Source organism: Papaver somniferum, chromosome 8, assembly GCF_003573695.1.
Source record: "Papaver somniferum cultivar HN1 chromosome 8, ASM357369v1, whole genome shotgun sequence".
Taxonomy (NCBI): domain Eukaryota; kingdom Viridiplantae; phylum Streptophyta; class Magnoliopsida; order Ranunculales; family Papaveraceae; genus Papaver; species Papaver somniferum.
The window spans coordinates 11,818,003-11,842,101 of NC_039365.1; the positions used below are offsets into that span (position 1 = coordinate 11,818,003).

Genomic DNA, 24,099 nt, shown 5'->3' on the forward strand with positions numbered 1-24,099 from the left:
ATCAAAGTTCCAACAACCGTTAGTCAATAAAGTCAATAGTCAAAAACAAAAATAGCAATGAAATTATCCAGTTCCCCACCAACGATACTCGCAGAGCTTCTTGGTCCCACATAAGTTTTTAAACGAGCGGTCATAAGAGATTTCACCTAATTAGGGTACTTTCTTCTCCGGATAGATGGCTCCACCATAAACAACACGAGTGAAGTTTTTCTGACTCTTAGGATAGTTTGCAAGAAATGCACACTCAAGTATTTATAGACCAAGGATGTTTGGACAACAAGGAAACTCTAAATCCGAAAAAATTTCTTATGCACACTCAAGTATTTTAGTATGGCTGCTAAAAGAAGTTTTTTTTTGATCGGTAAAAATTTCTTATGTCGGCGAGTTTCGAACTCATGTCACTGGTATCATCACTCAGTAACTTTACCATTGTACTACAGTGGCACCTGCAAAACCAATAGCTTAAAAAAGCAGTATAAGAGCTTAAATTAAAAAAAAGAAGAAAAAAAATGCAACACAAAAACAGTGCATATCTGCTTGTGTCCCGACCCACTGTTATAGCAATTAGTAATAGGTTTCTCTTGGTACCTCAATTTTGAGTAACAAGAGGCAAATTTTCAATCAGGCAAACCAGAAACTGAGACGAGAATTTTTTCCCAAGTAAAAGGTTTTTCAACCAACTCTATTAAGAAGCCAAAAGAACTCTTAAAGATTAACGAACAAACAAAATCGTTGTCTTACCAGAGCATTCCAATTCCAGACATGTGGTGCATTGCTTCCAGTGAGTTCAATGCACACTCATCCGATTCGTGCTGCAATCGTTCAAACAAACAAAAAGTGACAGAATAAGATCTCAAACAAAAAATGCTCCCATGCAGGATAGAACTGCGACTGATGCATTGAATAACATTCAAGCTCAGAATTGAATGAGTGGGTTTCAAAGAGTGGTAAAGGTGCATCACCCGTATGATGATAACTCTAACATAATTAATTCATTAACAAACAAGTTTAAACCATTACAGACACACTGACACTATTAAACGGACTACCACATTTATTCTTCACATTTCACACAACATACTAGATTGCGCAGAGACGCATTTCATTGATTGGTAATGAGACTCACTCTAACCAGAAATCTGAATAGATTTGACTTCAGGCTTCTTCTCTTCAACTTTAGGAACACTGACAGTAAGTACTCCATTTTCCATAGACGCCTTAACTTCGTCGACTTTTGCATTCTCAGGCAATCTGAATCTCCTTAAAAACTTACCACTGCTGCGTTCAACTCTATGCCATTTGTCATTCTTTTCTTCCATGTCTCTACTTCTTTCACCACTTATCTGAAGCACTCTTCCTTCTTCAACTTCAACCTTCACTTCCTCTTTTTTAATACCAGGAAGATCTGCTCTGAATATATGAGCTTCTGGGGTTTCTTTCCAGTCGATTCTAGTGTTTGACAATTGTGATGTTTCTTTTGAGATTTCGGAACGAGCCGGAAACGAAAGTGCAGAAGAGGAAGAACCTGAGAATGGGAAATCTTGGAATGGATCCCAGATGTCTAGTGAGAATGGGTCGAAAACGTTTGTCCTCTGGTTACCGAAGAAACTTGGAATCATCGACATTGTTGTTGAGATTTTTGGGTTTTTTTTCGAGGGTTTATTTGAAAACTGTGAATTTGGGATTTGGGATTATGAGATTTTCCGGAATGTTTGTTATGTTGCAGAATTGGATTGGATGGTTATGAGGATTGGATTCATCACATATAGATTCAGAAGAATTAAGGATTAAGATTTCTATATCACTGTCGATTGTTCCAGAAAGTGGAAGAAGAACGTCGATTCTAGAGAAGTCTATTTTCTTTTTCTCTAGGATGTCAACATTTTGTACCAGAAAAGGTTTTGTCTAGTAACTTCCATCGATCTTTTGACCAAACTGGACCCAATTGAAAGGCCAATGGAAAAAATTTGACCAAAGAATTTTACTCATTGATCCAATGATCCAAAATACCGATTATTTGTATCTATTTATTTTTAGGAATCCAACCTACTAGAGAATGGTCAGCAACAATGTAACGTTATAGCATGGCCGCTAATGGGACTTACCAATTTATTTGATGTATACTATTTTTTTGGTGAAAGATGTTTTGTCTTATTAGAAATTCGGTGTACTCCAGGTAAATCATTACCCCCTGTTAGCAGTCTTGCTCACTTGTGAAATCTGCCATTAGTACCTTTCAAGAAGGATAGCGTGCATGTAACAATATCCTAGCTAGCAAGTACTGTATTCATTATTCAAATTTGCAATTTATGATTACCAGATTACTACTGGTCGAAGTACATAGAGAAACTCTGAACAAAATATAGCATTTGCCTAGCTATATTGATTGTTATACATCGAATACTACTTCCGTACGTAGTTTAATTCGATCATCTAATTAGGCCCGTCCATAGTCCCATTTAGTGGCAATTGTCTGTCGTTCAGAATCTTGATTCCCATGTACCTACATTATCCATGTTCTCAATCATTGTCATTTTGATAATAAAAACAACACAAAAAGGGCAATAGTCGACTATCAATTAGTTATCGGCAATACAGTGTAAGATGAAGTTAGTTAATATTATACCTTCCGAGCATCATAGTTGTAGCCTGAGGATTTGTGCCAGGAGAGTTGATGAATGTCGATCCATCAATGACCCTTAGAGAATCAACTCCGAGAACCTTATAATCCTGATCAATAACTTTTCCAACTTGACATCCTCCATGGTAGTGCCATATAGTCAGCACAGTATTTTTGCAGAATTGCTCCAATGATGTCGGGTCATTACCAGTTTTGGGTACCAAATTTATGGGAAAACTCGAAGTTAGGTTGAGTAGTGCCTGGAAGGAGATATTATCATACCTGTATATAAATAGTTAAGAATGATCAAACCAGTGTACGTTCAAATACGGGCGCAAGTAATTTCGAATGACTTGTAGCTTAAATGATAGTGTTGTACCTGAATTTAGAGAATGCCTACCTTCTCGATTGTTTTAATACCATTAGTACACCGTTGGAGGTCTTCGGGTTCTTTGAAGTAGTTGAAAGTGACAACTGGGTTGGCATTTGGGTTCTTGGTTGCCAGCTCAAGAAGGCCAGTTGATAAAGGACCAATGATTTTCTCAACTATGAACTCACCTTTAAATGCAGTGGAATTAAGATCATTCTTCATCACTTCTCTTTGTTTTGGTGGTACGTTAGTCGTGTGGAGCTGGTGATTCTACGAATAAACAATACCCATAATTTTAGACTGAAATTTGAAGTACTTTTTTTGAGAAAAAGAAAAGAAGACACTGTGTGAAGGAAAATGCTACTTTGGGCATCAGAAGAATGAATACCAACAAGGCAACAACTTACATGAGGTAAAAACATTTCCAAATCCTTTGCAACATTTCCAATCTGCAAAGAACGTTCCAGGTAGTTGGCGCCACTAAGTGCTTCAATGTAACTCCCGAATTCGGAAATGCCAACAACTTGTTCCAGTGATACCTCAACCTCTATAGGAGAAGGGACGTAGACTGCATTCACAGGATTGTCAGACATCCCTTGGCCAACAAGAGGTTGATCAACCACAATCGTAATGTTTAGGGATCTCAAATGATCAGCTGGTCCAACACCACTCAACATTAACAGTTGAGGACTTCCCAGTGCACTAGCTGATAATACGATCTCGTTCTTGGATCCTAAACCCGATTTTTGGTTTGAGTATGCTTTGTGTTTAATACCAGATGCATCAGTGAATATCACACCATAAGCTACTGGCTTCTGTTTTCCTGCAATACATTTTTGCATATAAACCAAGAGCTTCATTACTTCAATCGAATAATCAAAATATATGGTGAAAGTTAGATGCTTCTCGAAAATTCCGTACCTTTTGACCTAAACAAAATCCTACTGACAGTAGCATGGAGAAGAACAGTGAGCCGTTTAGGATTTGCATATTGAAGCAAATCAGCCGCAGTATGTCTTTTCCCTTTAAGGTCAAATATGGTACCACCAATTTTAGTACCATTAATATGGTCAAATGTAAATCCGTTATTAGGCAAAACACCAGCTTCTAGCAATCCGTCCCGAACTGCAGATTGCCAAGCTTCAACTTTTGGCTTGAACACGACAATCTTTTCCATCCATTCATAAGATTCGGTTACACAAAATTGGTTAAAAAGATCAAAATAAACAATTTCTGGATGAAAAAGACATCTAGGTTTTGATACTGTTTAAATGGACAAAAATGTTAAAATAGCCGGGATGAAACAGTTTCATCCTACCCATTTTCAAATACTTTTTTTTATTTTTAATTTACATCAAGATGTATCCAGTTTCATCTCGCTATTTTTTAAGTTTAAGACAGGATGAATCTAGTTTCATCCTTGCTATTTTTTTTTGTCCATTTCATCCATAATAATTTTTACTCGTCCATTAGAATCATGTTTTAACAATATTTGGAGAAATGACCCATTTTCCGATTCAGTTACTAGTTTACCGTCCCAACCCGAGTCCTTGACATAAGTAAAATCCAGCATTTAAGGCAGTTCCTCCGCCTAAAACTCGCGCACGCGAATTAATTACTCCATCTTCGGATATGAAACGCTGAGAAGGGGAAGTCGCAAAATGGTCTGAAAGACTATAACCAAATGAACTCAAATTGGTTATGTTAGGATTTCCATAAGGGGATCCTCCTCTTTCTAGTAGCAAGACATTATAGTTGGACGAAAGAGTTGCAGCAAGTGGACAACCGGCTGTTCCTCCTCCGATGATAATGTAATGGTAATATGATATAGCTAGGGATGACGTTGCTTCATGAACGAATGTGTACTTCGGACCTGAGTAGGATAAATGGTTAGCGATTAAATCAAGAACTAAACGACATGCGAATAACAAATAAATATTTGATTTGATTATGCACCTTTTTGATCATCAGTGTAGCTCAATCAATCAATGAGGCAAAAAGACCCTAGATTAACGATACCGGCAACTAATATACATAACCCAAGTATACCCATGATGACGGTGCGAGGATCTGGCTGTACTAGCCCTTGTATATTCTCTTTACAGAGCTATGAAGTGATTGTCTTAAATAAACTCCTGTATAGCAACGTGCATAATTTTGTGACCACCTAACGTCGCAATATACTCACATGCTACCATTATTGATATTAGAGACTTTTAGTTTTGCACACATTAATCGCTTTCATTTTCTCTAGTAGCTCATAGAAATTGTCAAATAGTTCTAGACACCTAACATTTAAGTGTCTCTTACATAGATCATGCAGAACACAATCTATCGACGAGTTTCTACGAGTACAAATACTTTCTATTTGTGATCATTTGCTTATCAGACGGTGCATGTGGCCGAGAGCAACCACAATGGACGATCAAACCTGTAAATTTAGTATAAAAACGAGACACAATGGGACTGAGTAAAGATTAAAAGACGAACCAAAACCAAATTCCAGACTATATTTGGTCTGCGACCAAGACCAAGACCAAAACCAAATATAGTCGAACGAACGTATAGTGTACGTTTGACAGTAGGCGAAGTTATAAAATACGCTTCACAACAAGCGGATGTATAATCCTCGTTCCATGATGAGACGTGTATATAAACTTCACTTGATAGGAGCGGGGGTGAAATGTACGCCCCACTAGGCGTTGCTAAAATGTACGCCTCATGATAGGCGGAGGTATTAGTTTGGCCCCACTGACACGAAAAGAAATATTATGGTGAGCGGAGATATAATGTTGGCCTCTTTTAACTCCCACATGTGTCAGTTACGTGTACATACAGTGAGCGGACATATAAAGCTTGCCTGCTTTCAGGCATTTATATGAACAAACGCCCCATAGGGTGCGTAATGTATATATACACCTCATTTGGACGAACTTTATAACTTCGCTCCACAGCTAACGAAGACTATATAACCGCTCCACTAAATATACTCGACTACTGTAGCGTCACACTACAGACTAAACTCAAATTTAATCGTTTTTTTTTTATCTTTGATTTTTGGTTTTGATCGCACCGTTGCAGTTGCTTTGAGAGCATATAGTTAGGTCTAGAAAATGAAGCTACACCAAGTGTCCTAAATTAAATTTTCTTTCTCGCAATCATATTAAGACTTGACATAAGATATCTGATGCAGGACATCCGTTAGATTTAGGATTTATATTTTTGTTATTATTTTAGGTAATTCTTATTTCTAGAATTTTTTAGAATTACTTTGATTGCAAGTTAGGGTTCTTATAACTAGAGTTAAAAATCTTCCCTATAAATAGAAGACAAAGTCTTTTGTATTAAATAACATTATTATAAACTAATATTGAGATTTTCTCAACTATTCTTCTATTTTACCACAAAAATTCTTCTTCCGTTTTGCATTAAGTTACATCACGAGCTTCGGCTTCGATTCTGTTATTCTTTTCATCTAAACTTCCTTTACCCTTTCATCACCTCTACTTGTCGAGATCTCCGCGTCTCTTCTTCAAAACCGTTATCAACTATCTTTTTATTTTGAAAAAAAGAAAAAAGAAAAAAGCGTGCGTCAGCTATTTCAAACAGTCGATTTCTCCACGTCCAATACCTCTCTCTCTAATCCTCACGACGTCTGGTACCTTTATTTTTACCATACCCTTTTTATTCTCTCTATCACGTCCATCACGTCCTTCTGTCCACTTTTACTGCTCTTTGTCCAAATCTTTCCATCGCTACTCTTCTTGCTGCTGTTCCTCTCAATAATTAATTAATTATTTCCGTCCACTACCTTTTAGTTTCTGTTCCGAGCTTCTGTTCTGGCAACCACCCTAAACGTCCTATTCTTTTTCCTTTCCACTACCTTTTTTTCTCTTAATTAATTCAATTCCCGCTATTCTTCTGTTCTTCCCTTGCCAACAGCAAGCCCATTATCATACCTTAGCTAAGCAAGCCCATTAATCCATATATTTCTAAACCAAGCTATTAAGCATTGTTATCATGTTCAATTTCAATTTTGATTATGTCAATTTTGATCATGTATTTCGTGAAATTGCGGATTTACAGAAAGAAAATTATTGACGGCTTGCAAAATTAAAGATTATGTTACATCAATTGGATTCGTCACAACTTGATAACCTTTATGAGGTTACTCCTCCAATGATAGAGGATCCAACACTAACGCTTTCTTCACCAATTATAGAATCACCATCAATAACCTTTTTGCAGGTTTCAAAAATTATTCAAGTTGTTCCCATTGTTGAAGATCAAAAATCAACCACAAAGATGTTTGTCGATCAAACATACTCCGATAAAATTACTATAAAAGATATACCGTACAACGTCGCCAACCGTTTTAGTGTTAAACACTCTGTATTATGGTGCTACACTTTACTATCGTTAACGTACTCAAAGTATATTATTTGTTGGACGGGTTGTTTACAATACTTGGTGAACTCGAAGGTGACTGACGGGCCTGATGTAGCACACGTTCTTCAGTTCTTTATTAATTCGAGACGAATTCTTTTCAAGATGACGGGCCTGATGTAGGACATCCGTTAGATTTAGGATTTATATTTTTATTATTATTTTAGGTAATTCTTATTTCTAGAATTTATTTAGTTTTAGAATACAACTAGAGTTAAAAGTCTTCCCTATAAATAGAAGACAAGTCTTTTGTATTAAATAACATTATTATAAACCAATATTGAGATTTTCTCATCTATTCTTCTACTTTACTACAAAAATTCTTTATTCACACTTCCGTTCTGCATTAATATCCTTCTTACACCAAATAGGAAAAATATAATCTTAATTAGTCATGCATAAGTAGAAGAAGAGATTTTCTTGGGCACTAAACTGAATCGACTTAGAAGAACTAAACCAAGGAAAATTTCATCCAAAGCATTTTCCAATCGTAAAATATAATCTTAATTAGTTTAAACTACCCATATCGTATTATCTTTGCGGAAATCCTAATCAGTAAATTAGCAAATTATACCCTTGTGATTTGTGATTCCGTCTATAACATCCGTAAGTTTGGAACCATGACTTAATTTCGTGAATTTCCATCCTAAGACAAATTATATGTGTATTTATGAATTTCCGAGCTCGTATAATATATATATTTCGCCACATCATCATCAAATTACAAATTACTATTCTCTATCATATTTTGACTTTTTAAATCGTACAACATAAACCGATTTAAGCCTCGTACCACCAATTTCCATGTTTTTTTATTTTCTTCTTAATTCTTTTTTTCTTTTGGAAGGAGAGGGGATCAATGAGACCCCAACCAACAGGAAAAAAGAAACAAGAAAAAAACAAAACCAACAGAAGTAAAAACAACACCAACACAGTTCCCTACAAGGAGCACTCAACACAGACACTTGCTCAACAGTTCCTATGATACACTTTACCCTCGGAAACTTTTTTAATTATCATTTGCAAATCCTCAGTAAATTATCTGGGAATGATCTCTACAAACTCTAAGTTACGCAAATAACTAGCCAGAAAATCTGCAGCACGATTTGTTTCATGATAAGTATGAACATTAGTGCACGACTGAAGTTGACTGTGATATCTTCTAATAGCTTCCCACACATGATGGCACGTCCATGGGGGTTTTGAATTATCCTTGGATAGGTAAGACACAACAATCTTGCAAATAAAATTTGGTGCATCCTTTCGTAACCGCAAGCATAATACATGTTTCAACACCTTGAAGCTCATGCAATGTAATAGCACTGCACCAAATTCTGGAATTCGGAACATAATTAAGCCGTTATGAATCTGGGTTGTAACGGCCCTCGCCTGTTTCAAAAGTGGATGTTGCATTTTTTCATAACGACAATGCATCCGTTACGAATTTTTGGTTGTAACGGTGTTAGTAACATCTAATCCCGTTACGAAATGACATGTAGTAACATCTTACGGCCGTTACAAATTTTTTGTAACAACATGGTCGCAACATGCTCGAGTCGTTACTACGTGGCACATTAATAACATGCCGGAGCCGTTACTAGGTGGAAAGTTGAAACAGCTAAGAGCCGTTACCAACTTTTTCGTAACAACAAAGAAATTACTGCCAGCCAACCTTGACCTGGTCAAAACTAGTCAATAACGACCAATTTTGACCAGGTCAATATTGACCCGCAGTTCATTGCCATCCTGAAAGTACGTCGGAATTCCAACTGCATACACTTTACATTATCCATCGTCCACACTCAACAATACTTTATTCCATCAATACATTCATAACATCACGTTCAATCAATTCATATCAAAAAAGAACTCAAATTCTTTAAGTACCAAATTATATTTTGTGAAGTATCAAACTCCAAGGGAATACATTAAGTTCCAAGTCATTTTTACTTATAAGTTCAGCTCATACACTACATAGTAACTTACTCAAAGCTTGCAGATACTTCTCAAACACTAGTTGCCAAGAATTCTTCATCAAATTTTTCATAATCCCTCGCTTTAAGTTCATAATGCCTAACCCATAATACATGAAACAAAGTAGAAAATCTATAAGAAAGGCTACCAAAGTTATGAAATTTACAAGCATAAAAAAACTGAACATACAGAGAGGTCACGGGCTCTCAACATTGTAGATCATAGAGAAGTGAAATAGCAAGAATATCCATACCCTATATAGAGCTACTATTTGGTATATATGTGACATACAACAATTCAGATTCATAGCCATGCTAAGATTTTCGAATGCCTAAATAACACAAAAGTGGGTCAAACATTTTTAACTGCAGTTGTTTTTGATAGAAGATGAACACAACAAAAGACTGATGATGCAAATATATTTATTTCAGCCGGAGTATTTTAAATAGTTGGAAAATTCATGTCAATTATAGTTTTACTAAGAAGCACATGAAGCAATATTTTTCCTAATAAGTTACATTCACAAAATAAAGGAGAACAATATAAGCATAAGAGTCCTAATATCTAATTAGAAGGACATATAAGCATGACCAAATCAATTTAGTCACATAATACGACATTATAAATAAACAAAATTAGCTTCAGCAAATATGAAAAGAAAAGAGAAAATAATAGAAGAAAATTATCATGATCGAGCTATTGAGAACCTAAATCATTTTTTTTTTATAGAAACTGGTTCTAGGCTTCGGGTTAATCAAGTAAACCATGAAGGTAAGAAGTTTAATCAGAAACAATGAAGGGCATTGAGAACATCTGTTTGTTTACAATATAATTTTGGTAACGATTATCTTTAGAAAATACACGGATTTACCTCCTCCTGAAGCTTTTGTTTTAACGCCTGGAGATGCTCTAACAATATTCCTTTTAAACTGCACAAAATAAACCCGAAATAGCTTAGTTGCTTGAACCAATCTAGGTAGAGGGGATAATAAGAAGCCAAAAAAGTAAATACAACAAGGATATCCAAAATACGAATTATATATTGAAAAATGAAAAATAAAACACGATTATAATCATCAGATCTTTAAAATACGAATCTGAGAATCGAAATACAAAAAAAAAAGAGATAAAAATAAGAATACCTAGAAAAATTAAGATCTAAATCATCCTAAATCAACTTTTCATTTGAAACCCTAAATCAACCTACCATTTATACTAAGTTGAATCAACAATTTATTTAATAGCACCACCATGAATCACTTGGGTTCTCAATAGATCCATCATCTTCCCATGATTTCTTCACCTCAAGAATAAACCCTAACCCTAAACCTAACCCTAACTATCTCCCTGATTCATCACCTCACATAGAGACCTCAACAATTACACAACCACCCTCATCATCTATACAGATGCATTCATCAACAATCAGTAATCAACGATATCTGTGATGAAACTAAGTTTTCATCGCCTGAGAGGAGAGGAGTGAAAAGAGAAGGATCAGAAGAGAGAAAAGAAAAAATTGAATATGAATCTCGATATGTCGAACTGTTGAGATATCCTCAAAAGTACCCATGTGAATCGCACACGCATGGGAGGAAATATCCTCTGGTATAACTCATCGTGGTGGAAACATAATTCCACGCATGTGAATGGCACACACACATTCTAAAGGTGTTACGACCCAAGTGTGACCAAGCGTGTGACTAGTACGCCTATAAAAAAATTCGTAACGGCTTAGCCCTGTTACGAATTTAAAAAAATTTAGTAACGGCTTCTGCCTGTTAAGAACATTTTGTAACGGCCATTTGTAACGGGAATTTTGTAACGGCCACAAAGCCGTTACTAATCCGGGAATTTGGTGTAGTGTAGAGCCTGGAGCAGAGCCAGCTTCCACTGCACTGGATGGTTCACCTATATCGTCTCTAATAATGTCCCCAAACCCAACTTCATTATCATTTAATGATCCATCCTTGCAAACATCCTTGGAAGCTACTGAGGGAAGAATAAAAAGATAACACCCCCATCTTTTTCATGAGCATACAAACATGCATGGAAATCTCCCAAGATACACCATGGAAGATTATTTGTGCAGCAAATCTAACAATAGTATTCCACAGGTATTCTAGCAAATCCTTAGCATTATGTCAATAAACAATTGTGAGAATAAACTAAGGACTATGTTGCATGGACACTCTAGCAAATACAAACTGGTCAGAAGTAAACTGAAAAGGAACTCTAGTCCGATTAGGGTCTCATATAACCCAAACAAAACCAAGATTATGATGATCATAGTTATCAAGATAAGACCACGGGGGATGAATATTATTCCTAACTCTATCTTTATTCAAACCTACTCACAAGTTTCGACTAAATCATAAATTCTGATATTGTTCAATCTTATTAACTTTCTCACCTCCACATGCTTCAGAGGGTCAGTGATCCCTCTGGTATTCCAACATCCTAGACTAATCATGGGTTTAAAGTATAAGAGGTGACTGCCTAACCGTCCTGTTTTCTTTAGGTCAGTACCTTTGACACTCATAAAAGGAACTCCCTCTGACTTTCTACTAGAGCCTTTTGAACCATTCTTGGATGCATCACTAGGAGGTTCAAATCCATCCATACCCACATTAGATACACCACATCCACGAGTATTAATGATTTCTTTCATAATATGATCACCAGGACCTACTGCTGCCACTTCCTCAACAAATGCATCATCAAGTAATGGAGATAATGATTATGAAATGAATGCAATTGATCTGAGACGACAATATTACTAACAGGTTCAAACCAAGGATGCATATGATAAGAAGCTTGAACATCATTAGAAATATCCCTTGCACAATCATCACCAACAATCTTTATAGATTTTCTCTTATGTGTGACTGGAGACCACTCTCATTCCACATTGTGCATCACATCATCCTGTTTTTTTTGTAGTAGAAAAGGGGGTGGAAGGATTACCACATTTCTCTTTTAAATTAAGAACATACATAACAGTAGGCGCAGGTGAAACAACCCTCTTAGGCATTTACTTTCACTATGGAAAAAGGTCGAACATATCGTGAACCGGGGAGGCTTCCAGAAATAATCAACATTGACAGTACATTCCTACCCATTTCCAAATAAAACTGGAATAATCTTCTTCAATTCAGACTTAGGGATTATCTTTACATAAACACGGGCAATTGTCATTCTGGTTTGAGCAGCAATTTGTCCATCCAGCAACAATGGCTTCCCAACAACACTAGTGTGATAATCAAACTTTCAGGGTCAAAGGCATGAATAGAAACCCTTCTAATGATCATCCATACTGGGATTTGTATACTCTCCGGCTCATCTTCAATAAATGGCTCCCAAGCTCTAACAATGCAGGGGCTTCCAAATATGAACACATGAACATGTTCCAAAGCAGTCACATGATCTTCGTCAAGTGAAAACTTAAGAATGAAAGCTTTCTCACCATGAATAGTCATAGATAGATTACCTTTTATTCTCCATGCCTTCTCAATAGAGCATTTAACATAATTGAATGAAAGTTGACGCCCAACAAAACCACCCGCCACAAGCTTTTCATCAAATGAGTAATAATATCACAATGTTTAATCAAAGCTTTAGGAAATCCATTAATCACAGTAGGAGGACGATAAGATAAACCCACAGACGATCTCGGCAAAATAACTTTAAATTAATTAGCAACACCACTCTAATTAGGTTTAGAAGATTCAAAAGAATTCAAATTATGATTATGATTTCCTGATATTTGAGAATTAGAAAGAGAATGAAGAGGTGGTAATAAGCCATCTCCCGAATCAATACCTGGATCTAGATGAGGAGCAGTATCCATGGATGCTCGATGAAACCCTAATCTCTTGACACTAAGTCAAAATCGCACGGCTAGGGTCAAAGGAAAGAAAAACTTTAACTCGTTATTTTTTTTAATTAATATACCAAGTTACATGTTATTTGTTAGCCCTATTCCTATGCACAAACCAAAAAATGTTGTTTGGCATACCAGGTGACATGGCTAACGATTTGCACCACTATGGGAAAATCACTGAGCGACAGAGTTTCTAGCGAACGTTATTGACAATATCGCCAGCGCTGCCATGAATATTGCTCGACATTGACTCTAGTGCCAACGGCTAGTTCTTTATCGTTATAAATAGGTAATTTTCAAACTCAGAATTTACCCCAAAAATTTGTGTATTTTTTTTTCTCTATTTCTCTTTTTGTTAATCTAAATTTCTCTATTTCTCAATCTAATCTATTTATTTTTGTCGATTTTTCCCAAATGGCACAATTTCAAACACAACTTGATTTTTCTAGAGTAGTGCTTGAAGGTGCCGTTAAGAAGATATGTGATAGTTAGAAATAAGTAAGAAGTAAAGAAGTCTTCAAGTTTTCGATATTAACGAAGACAAAACCGCAACTAAAAAAAGGAAAAGAAAAGTTCAAGGGAATGAAAATCAAGGAAAAACAAATTTGAAGCCAAAGTAGAAGATAAACAAAGGAAACTCCGTTCATGAGAGCATTGATTGGAAGTTTTGTGAAATGAAGAAGATTAACAAGATGAAGAACATTGTCCCAAATTTTTATTTTTAAAATCTATATTTCAAATTATTATTGTCTAATTTTATGTCTTGTAAAATGATTATTTGAAAAATTGACGAATATTGTTGAAAATTAAGCTTAATTAATATTAAAACTTATACTTAGAAAATTAAGAAATTAAAACACAAGAACCTAAGTGGATAAATAATAAATCAAAACATAAATATTGGACAATATTTGGGCAAACATCTTAAAATCTCGAAACAACTACCAAATTGGAAGTCTTTTAGTAAATACGACAATATATTCACCACGACACCTTTGTTGAAGTTCCATCATGGTATCACCATCCCTCATGTTTGGACCTTCTTGCTGAAGTAAAACAACATACCTAGTAATTTCCTGATTGATTATAGTGAAGCGATGAATCAACTCTGAAACATCACGATGTTGAGGTTCATTGTTTTTTCTTGAAATTTTCCAAAGATCCTTTGCTGAAATGTTTGGGGATGTAATGCATCTCCGAATAAAATATCAATAAAATAAATATAATTCCTGCAAATACATTCATCTTCCGCAGTAGTGAATTTTCGTAATCGCCTCATAAACTGACTTCTCCTAATTTCACTTTGCATATTGGCACGATTAACAACTCTTTGATTTTTGGCAGCATGTTCGTTTTCTACGAACTCACCCATGTTCATATTATCAACCATGCTCTATGAGGAATTGGAAGAGTGATGAAAAGAATTCGAGATTGAGAAATTCTCGAGAGATTTAAAAACTCTGGTGTGAGTTGAAATGAGTTATAAATTAGATATTTATAGAGGAGAAAAATGACAGTTGTTAGATGAGAAACTGCTAAGCGATGATCAAATCAGCGAGCGATGTAATGATTAGCGTTGGCGCTGGAATGACCAGCGAGCAATATTTTGACCATATAACAATGGACACTCTATCGCTCGTTGGAAAGTCTTTTATGTATGCCTATATGTTATAATTGATATATGCATATACGTTTAACACTTTGGCATACCCATAATGGGTATATATATGGAAAAATCTGATGTTTGGCATGTGCATAGGAATAAGCCTTAATCACGATGTAACCACCAATTTGGAAAAAGCTAAAGGTGTACCAGAAATGATGTACCAATTATGGACCAACAAATAACAGCCGTTGGATATTGGGTTTATAAAACCTAACCTCATACGAATCCAATGGTGAAATGACTGGTCCACCACACCCCTAGGCAAGCCGCCAACAATTCACATGTCTGTTGTCAAATCCTAGCTTATCTGGCATTCCCTGTGCCCCTATTGTTTTCCAACCTAGTAGTTTATACCGCCTGTTCAGAGTTGAGTCCTGGGATTTCACATCCGATTTGAAAAACGAAAATACTAAAAATCTACTGGTTTTATACACCAAAAATTTCACATCCTTTGTGTCAATTTTTTATAGGTTACTTTTAAAGCGGACCCATTATTTTTTCCTGTGGTGGGTAGGATGAGTATGAAATGTACGTTGTATATAACTCAAGGTTCGAAAAACGGGTCACGGCCCAGGTCACAGGTACTAGGCGTGACCGTTATAACGTGTTTTGACGGGTGTGAGCACGTTTTGGGTCAAAAACGCGTTATATAGGAATAAAACGCGTTTTTTTGACGTTTTTTTTAAAATAACGGGTGTGATAACTGTTAAATAAGAAAAATAAATAATTTGTGATCTGAATTTCCTATGTAACGTAATTACAGATGTGAAAACGGTTACAACGGGTCTAAATAACGTTGTTACTACGTTTTTTCATTTTTTTTGGTTTAATTTATTTATTTGATTTTTTATTTATTTGTTTATGGGTTTTTAACATACAAATTTATGGATATCTAGTAAAATTCACAACCCTAAGTCTATGACTTATAACAATGCATTGTAGTTATCGTCTACCGACAATATTTATACCCGCATACTATCACTATCCACTTGATATGTTCAAGTTGTCACTCGAATAGTTCGATGCATTCCCCAATATTTCAATAATGCATATTCGGATTCAAAAGCAGTCAAAACTTTGTTGTCAAATAATATCCTAGGCTCTTAGCTACTTGCTACAAGACTAACCAACAAGGAATGCAACAGGAAGAGAGTCAGAGACTAGCTAGAGAAAAAGAGAGTGAGAGAGGGAAGTCAGAGAGTCGATTTATCTTTTTATTTTGCATTTGGAGGTGTGTACAGTATATGCTACATGTGGTCTGTACTTTAGAGTTCAGACTCAAAAGTTAAAGAAATAAAACAAAAAAAAAAAAAAGTAAAAAGAGTAGTTGGTTTCATGATCAAAGACATAGCTAGCCTGTGCTTATATACGCATGCAACGAGATTCCAAATGTTTCAAGAATATTTCGATTTGCTAGCTATTATGTCTTCTTGCCCAAAGGAATGCTTTAAAAGGACAAGAAGAGAATTGAAATGAAATCAATACCTCTGGTTCTCTGGTTCTCTGCTTCTTGCTCAAAGGAATGCTTTACATTTTGAATTTCTCAAATACAAGTTTAAGAGGTAATATTAAATATTTTTTTGTAGATTTTTCATTCAACTTGAATCAGTTGGCACGTAAAAAATCATTGTTTCTTTATAAAAAAAAATGGCATGATGAATTGATGTATGGTATGTTTGTATTCCTGTTCTCAATCATGAAAAAATGAGAGGCTACACGATCCTTAATTTCAAATTTTAATATTCAAGTTGAGTAAATGACTAATGCAACTTGTGATTTCTAATTATAATGCTACTCTAACCATTTTTACATTGATGGAATATGTCCACTTAACTTGTATTTATATATGTCACTTATTGCTATGTGAAATTTCCTACTTACAGAATATAATGGAAGGATCAACATCTGCAAAACGAGATGTTTTTCATGCATATTGTACTGTAATGAGTGATGGTAAAAAGTTGAAGTGTAATTTTTGTGAAAAAGAAGTGTCTGCGGGAATTTCGCGTTTCAAAATGCATTTGGCACAAAAAAGAGGTACAATTACTCCCTGCATGCATGTGCCACCTGAGATTAAAAATTTAGCAAAAGTATGGGTGCCAGACAGAAACAAAGCAAAACGGCAACGAGTACCAGAAACTGAATATGAAGATACAGAAATTCAAGATATGTATGAAAATGAACCGTGGAACCCTGTGCATGATATAGATGAAGAAGAACAAGCGCCGGTAACACAAAAGAAAATGGGCGGGTTATCGAAGTTGAAGAACCTTTTTGGAAGAAAAAGTAAGAATACTAATGCCGGAGAAGGTACATCACAGCGTCCACAGGCCTCTATGGACATACCTAGTTCTTCAATGCGTACACCACACCAAGCACCTAGGATGTCTGTAGATATGGGAGGACAATATAATACTAATAGGGATTCTCAACCTAGCATGGCGAATTTTGGGAGAAGTAAAACATGCCGGGAAAAAGTTGATTCTTCTGTTGGACGTTTTTCTATGCTAATGATATTCCCTTCAATGTGGCCAACTCAACTCAGTACCACGAGGCATCCAATGCAGTTGCAAATTTCTGAAAATCATACAGCGCTCCGTCTTCCTATAAGTTGTCGAACCCATTATTAAGGCAGGAAAAACAAAGGATTCAGAAGGATGTGGTGTCGGTCCAACGAAATTATTGGAGAGAGTATGGGTGTACACTCATGTCAGATGGTTGGAAAAACAAAAATAACCATACGATTGTAAACTTCTTAGTTTACAGTGGCCATGGGACAGCATTTTTGAAAAGCGTTGACATCGAGCATAATCGGTTGACAGCAGAGTATTTGATGAGTTTGTTCAGACCGGTTATAGAAGATATTGGTCCGACAAATATTGTTCAAATAGTAACTGATCAAGGATCCCAATTCAAAGCCGCATGTAACTATTACAACTTAATTTAATTACAGTTGTTTATTTTTATATATTATTAATTCATTTCTCATTTTGTTTTAATAGGTATGAGATTGGCCATAGAGTATGGTACATTTTTTTGGGTACCTTGTGCAGCTCATGTGTTGGATTTAATGTTGGAAGATACTGAAAAGTTCCCCTTTGTTAAAGGTGTGATTTCAGAAGCTAGAAAAATCAGTAAATTTATTTATAATCATGGTTGGGTTCTTGCTAGATTCATACAACATTCTGGGAACGCAATCTATTGCGCCCTGGCTTAACAAGGTTTTCAACAAATTTTATCGCAATCAAAAGTATCATTGATCAATGTAATGCAATCGAGAGTCTTTTTGTAGACCAAGAATTTTTGAACTCGCCAGAAGGAAAAACTCGTACGGCTAAAGATGTGAAAAACATTATTTTGAATGAGATGTTTTGGCACACATGCCAAAATGCATGCATGATGGTTGGTCCTTTATTGAAAATGATCCGTTTCTTGGATTCAGATAAACCTACCATGGGTTATTTGTTTCATGCACTTGCTACATGTGTGGAAACTATAAAAAGGGGTTTGGGTAAAACTCGAAATAATTCTATTGTAGGTGTGATTAACCGACGATGGAAAGATCAGTTGAGTTCTCTCCTCTTCATGCTGCAGCGCATTTTCTGAATCCATATTATATCTACAACCCAGCAGCCAATCTCATCAACAATGAAATTTCTCAGCCCCAAATTTGTCTCAGTGAAGTTATATCAAAAATGATTAGTAGCCCTCAAGAACAAGCGACATGCATGCTAGAGGTGTGAATTTTTATTAACAATTAATTTCGTAATTATATGAATTTCTATTCACAGTTTTTGATATTTTTAGGCGGGAAGAATGCAAATGATGCAAGGCCAATTTGCATCACCATCAGCAAGATTGGCTGCTCTGCAAGGTGATCCTGTAAGCTGGTGGTTGTCATACGATGCTCAGTTTCCATCACTCCAGAGGATCGCGGTAAAGATACTAAGCCAGACAAACACATCGTCTGGATCCGAGAGGAATTGGAGTGTGTTTGAAAGAATTCACACCAAACTACGCAACCGTTTAGTTTCGTCAAGAATAAACGATTTGGTATATGTTCAGTACAATTTAAGATTGGAGCAGCAAAGAGTTCAAGGTAAAGCAAAGCGACATAACATCGATGTCCACGATGTTCATAGCCTGCTGACATATGAAAATATGCTTGATTGGATAGCAGGGGATGATGAAACACCAGTTTTACCTCAGGAAGAACATTGGTTAAATGAATTGGAAGAGGAAGCAGCTAATAATCCAGAGCCTCTCCCTCCACCATACGAATGGCATGATCCAGAAGTTGAAATCTCATATCAAAGGTTGCCAGTGAGTAACCTAACATTTGGAGACAATACACAAGGTCATGAAAATGAAAATCCCATATACAATTCTCATTATACTGAAGATCGTCCAGAAGAAGATACTCGAGGAATTAATGAAGAGTATAATTTGAATATTAATATCAATAATGAAGTAGATAATCGTAATGATAATGAGGAAGAAGACTATGGTTATGAAGATGACGATACTGTTAACTACGACAACCAAATGCATTACGCGAACCAATATGAGTCGGAGGAAGAGGAGGAGGAATCAACTGAGAATCGTCGAGAAAACAGAAAATACTTGAATAAGTCGAAAAAAAATGACGGTACAAGTTGGTTTGTCTAAGTTTAAAATTTCAAGCACTACTGTCACTAGGTTACTTATTGTAAGTTTATAAAATTTGAAGTGTTTAATGATTATTTATGAAATTTTAGTTGTAAGTTTGAAATTAAAAATTGTATAAGAATTTCTCCAACTCAAATTTTTTTCCTTAAAAACGGGTTTAACCGGTATGAAAACGGAAAATACGGTGTAAAAAACGTGTGTTAAAATGTTATTTAGAAGAAAAAAACTGAAATATTAATTTTAGAAAAATGGTAATCACAGGTGTGAAAACGGTTATAACGGGTCTAAATAACGCCATTTTTTCCTATTTATCGGTGTTATTTAGGTAAGCGTATTGGTGAGCCTCACGGGCACGGTATATGGGCGTGAGCGTTATATCGGACGTTTTTTCGGAAAATTCGGCCGTTTTTCAAACCTTGTATAACTTACACATAGGGGTGTAAAAATGTGGGTGGGAAATCCCGTAGGTGGGTAGCAGCTTCGCTTGAAAAGATACAGGTAGAGGAGCACCTATAGACGTGGGTGTAACAAGAAAAGTGTTGTGTGTGGTTATAACATCTGTAGTATCTGGGGCGGTTATATCCAGTAAGCCCTAAACCAGCAAAACCCTAATCAAAATTCTCTTTAAAGTCACTCCATCACGTTGCCTCTCTCTCTCTCCGTATTCTCCGCCTCTCTCCGTATTCGGCTCCTCAAATCTGCTCTTCTTCTGCGTTTTAGTTTCTGAATCTCCTGTTTTTATTTTGTATTGATTATTGATTTCACGATGCGATGATGATTTTGATGCAATCCCAGCTCATTACGAGACCTTACTTTGTGGAAGGTCAAGGAATTGAACCATATCCATATTATAGATCTGAGCATCCAAGATTTCTTTCGTTTTTTTTTTAGGATTATTTGTTTAGGGATTTTGTTATTCAATGCGTTTAGAGATTAGGGTTCTTATCAGGATTTGAAATTGTTGAGTTCCCAGTGATGATTAACTACCATGCTAATTCTGAGATTCCTTTCGGTCTTAATGAATTGAATCCTATTGTTTATCCAGAACATTTGAGGGAACTATATCTGTTTCATTCACTGTCCTATAGAATTTATTTAATCTCTTCTATACTTTGTTGATTTTCTTTATTTCGTTTCTGTTCGGTTCAGATTCTATTGAGTTTCAACATAGAGATTGAGTGATAGAATGGAAATTTCTTTCTGTATAAGACCAAATCCTGTGTTATAATCTGCATTGTTTGAATATTTAATGAATTGATTGAAGTAACGAGTAGAAATTCAGGCAGCCCACTTGCGAATTAATAAACAATGGTAAGGAGGGTGTTGTTCTACTCGGAAATTAATTACTTTGGCTCTTCAGATTTGCTGAGAAATTCATATTTCTCTGAAGCTGGTCTAGTAAGCTTAAGTACAATATGTTCTCTCAAATTTTTGCTACATTCACATTCGATAATATGGGTTCAAAAACAAAAGATGCGAGGGTTTGGTTTGTAGTTGTTTTTTTTTTCTGAAGGGTTTGGATTAAAGGAGGAAAAATATGCATTTGGTATGGTAGTTTGGGTTAGGTTTTGAAGGTCCTTTTGAATATGGGTTGTTCTCATTTCTTCATCTTTTTGTTGTTCATGTATTGGAATTGGGACTCAAAATTGTGAATTGCTTTGTTTGATGAAGAGGATCAAAGACTGATTCTAATTGTTTAATCATAACTTCCAATTTTTCATGGATATTTTTTCTTTAAAAGTGATATACTGGATTCAATTGTAATTCACTGTAAATCTGTAATGATAAATATCATAAATCAAGGCATAACTCTAATGTTTAGCTTAAACTTCTTTTAAATGGATTGATTTGTGTTGTCTCTATTACCAAAACATTGAAATGTTGAGCAATAGAGGGATATTGAATCCTTTGTGCATAGGATTGAGAGATTCAGATATTTAGCATAAGAAATTCTACAGTTTGATGAAGGGAAAAGAAAGAATTGTTCTACTGTTTCAGTTTTAGATGATTATTAAACCTCTAGTGATTTCGGTTGTAATGAATTGAATATTTTTGTTTATCCAGAACATCCTAGGGAACTATACCTGTTTCATTCATTGACCTAATAGAATTCTATTCGATCTCTTTTATATTTTGTTGATTTGTATTGGGTTTCTGTTCAAATCGATTGATCTATTGGCTAATTGTCTGGAGTGGGTGATTTCTTTATTATTGTAGATTAGGATCTTAAATCTGTGATTATTATACAGGATATTCCCGACAAGGAGATTGTATACTCTCCATGGTTTTTGATTTTCCAAGGACTCTTTACCTGTGTTGCCATCAACCTTTGAAATAGAACTCAGAAACTCAGAAAAATAAAACTGAACTACTTTAGAAAATTCCACTAGAATTGGTTTATAATTGCCATTGCCATGCTTTTTATAATCTGCATTGTTTGATTAGTTAATAAGTTAACCGAACTGATTCAAGTAACGAGTAGAAATCCAGGCAGCGCCTTTGCGAATTAAAAAACAATGGCAAGGAGGTGTTGTTCTACTGGGAAATTGATTCTTTGGCTTTTCAGATTTGCTGAGAAATTCATATTTCTCTGAAGCTGGTCTAGTAAGCTCAAGTACATTTTTGTAGTTTTTTTTGTAAGATTCTTTAAAACTATAGTGTCCATGGGGTTTCCCTCATTTATTCATCTTCTTAAAAAGATAAAATCCTGATTTTGGGCATACTGAAATCTTACTAGGCATACTGCATAAAGACAAAAAAATGTTGTGAATTAGCAAAATCAGATTATCCCTTAACCCAATTTTTTTAATGGCAAATATGCCCTTTACGTATTAGTGTTAGTAATATTGATTAGTGATTAAATATTTTGTTTAGTGATAAAGATAATTTTCAGAATTGTAAAGGTTGTTTAGATGATTTTTTGGATCATGGTTCGGCGAAACAAGTTGAGGTTCGGCTCACATCTATGAGCTGAATTTACCAATTGATGAACGGTTTGGCTCACTGAATCTGTTTACTGCATGCGCCGAATCTATAATTTTAAATTCCAACCCTTTTGCTAGACACTAGTTCGATTTATTTGAAAGTTTCATAGTAAGCCGAACAACATCCTGAATAGCCTGGGAAAAAATAATTACTGGTTCGGCTTATATTTCGAAAATCGAATGAGCCGAACATCAATTTGTTATTTTTTGGGTTAATATATTGTTATTGGTTCGACACATATTGAGAATATCGTAATAGTTGAACCTCGTAAATGTGCTAGGTTCGGCACATATTATGATTATCGAATACGCCGAATCCCTATGCATCTCTATCTGTGACTAGGTTCGACTTGAAATTTCATGAAATTTTATGCCGAACTGTCCATATACACTTACAAGAAGCTTTTGTGAAGAACAGTTCGGCTAAAAACGCAACTCAATTTTGAGCCGAACCCAACACTGTAACCGTCATTTGATCGATGAAAAACAATAAATAGGAGATTGGGTTTGTAAAACTTACTTTCTTATCCTCATTTCCGGAGTTGGAGATGCAGTTGGTTCAATTGGTGGTTGATTTTCAGTTTCTACACCTTCATCTTCAATTGGTTCTTCTTCTTCAATTGATGGATTAGAAGACGGTTTGGTTTACCTAGTCCCTGCTTTTCGTTTTACGAGTCATTATGTGGTTGAGTTTAATTGACTATCAAATTTTTACGAATCGACAATTAATCACGATGATGAAATTTTTTTTTCGCAGGAGGGGGAAGAGTCGGCTAGAGGAGGAGGAAGAAGAAGAGATGTTAAGGGAAACTGATTTTGATTTTTTAGAAAACTGATTTTAGATTTTTGTATTATGGGTATATAGTTATTTGAACTACCGATAGGGAACCCCTTATAAGGTCACTCAAGATGGGACTATTGTTTTATATGCCTATTTAGATATGCCCAAAATCAGGGTTCAAAAGATAAGTTGAAAAGACGACTGAATGATGTGAAGTTCTTTGAACTGAGGGACATTGTATCGTCAAAAAGTCTCTATTCTTTGAATAAAGGGACATTGTATCATCAAAAAGTCTCTATGACCGGCCCAACCGGGAGAAAAACCACACTAACCGTGCCTTCTCTTACACCTCTTCCAATAGACTGGGCTCACTAGAATCCACGAAAACAAACTGTGAGAGACGGTTTTATCCTTGTCCACTGTTGTATCATTTGTCATGAGAAATTTGAAATTTTAGGTATGTAGTTTGAAATGTCGTGGAGTGCTGATCTAAAATTTTAAAGGAAGCATACTACATCTCTGTATTGCTTTCCTAATCATTTTTGGTGGTGTTAATTTATTGTTAATCTTGTTTGTTAGATTACAAGTTCATGAATCCCAACCCCCACCCCCCAAAAAAAAACTGGTACAAACAAAAAAACATTGAATTTGGTGAAATAAGAAATACATCATTCAACGCACAATCTTGGATCTCCGCTTGAATGCCA

General features: G+C 35.5%; 1 protein-coding gene, 3 non-coding genes and 2 pseudogenes across 4 annotated transcripts; 4 read left to right on the forward strand and 2 right to left on the reverse strand.

The window, feature by feature from the left end:
- Positions 1 to 967: 967 nt before the first annotated feature.
- Positions 968 to 1,841, reverse strand: LOC113304336 (17.8 kDa class I heat shock protein-like). The gene has a single exon (XM_026553418.1). The coding sequence runs from the start codon at positions 1,623 to 1,625 to the stop codon at positions 1,128 to 1,130; it is 498 nt and encodes a 165-aa protein (XP_026409203.1). The 5' UTR covers positions 1,626 to 1,841; the 3' UTR covers positions 968 to 1,127.
- A 592-nt stretch (positions 1,842 to 2,433) lies between these two features.
- Positions 2,434 to 12,889, reverse strand: LOC113305085 (annotated as a pseudogene).
- Positions 12,890 to 20,388: 7,499 nt separating this feature from the next.
- On the forward strand, positions 20,389 to 20,497 carry LOC113307336 (annotated as a pseudogene).
- A 95-nt stretch (positions 20,498 to 20,592) lies between these two features.
- On the forward strand, positions 20,593 to 20,688 carry LOC113307349. The gene has a single exon (XR_003339131.1). It is a non-coding gene; the product is annotated as a small nucleolar RNA snoR53Y (small nucleolar RNA).
- A 219-nt stretch (positions 20,689 to 20,907) lies between these two features.
- On the forward strand, positions 20,908 to 21,042 carry LOC113307346. The gene has a single exon (XR_003339128.1). It is a non-coding gene; the product is annotated as a small nucleolar RNA snoR77 (small nucleolar RNA).
- Positions 21,043 to 22,115: 1,073 nt separating this feature from the next.
- LOC113307347 lies at positions 22,116 to 22,248 on the forward strand. The gene has a single exon (XR_003339129.1). It is a non-coding gene; the product is annotated as a small nucleolar RNA snoR77 (small nucleolar RNA).
- The last annotated feature ends 1,851 nt before the right edge of the window (positions 22,249 to 24,099 follow it).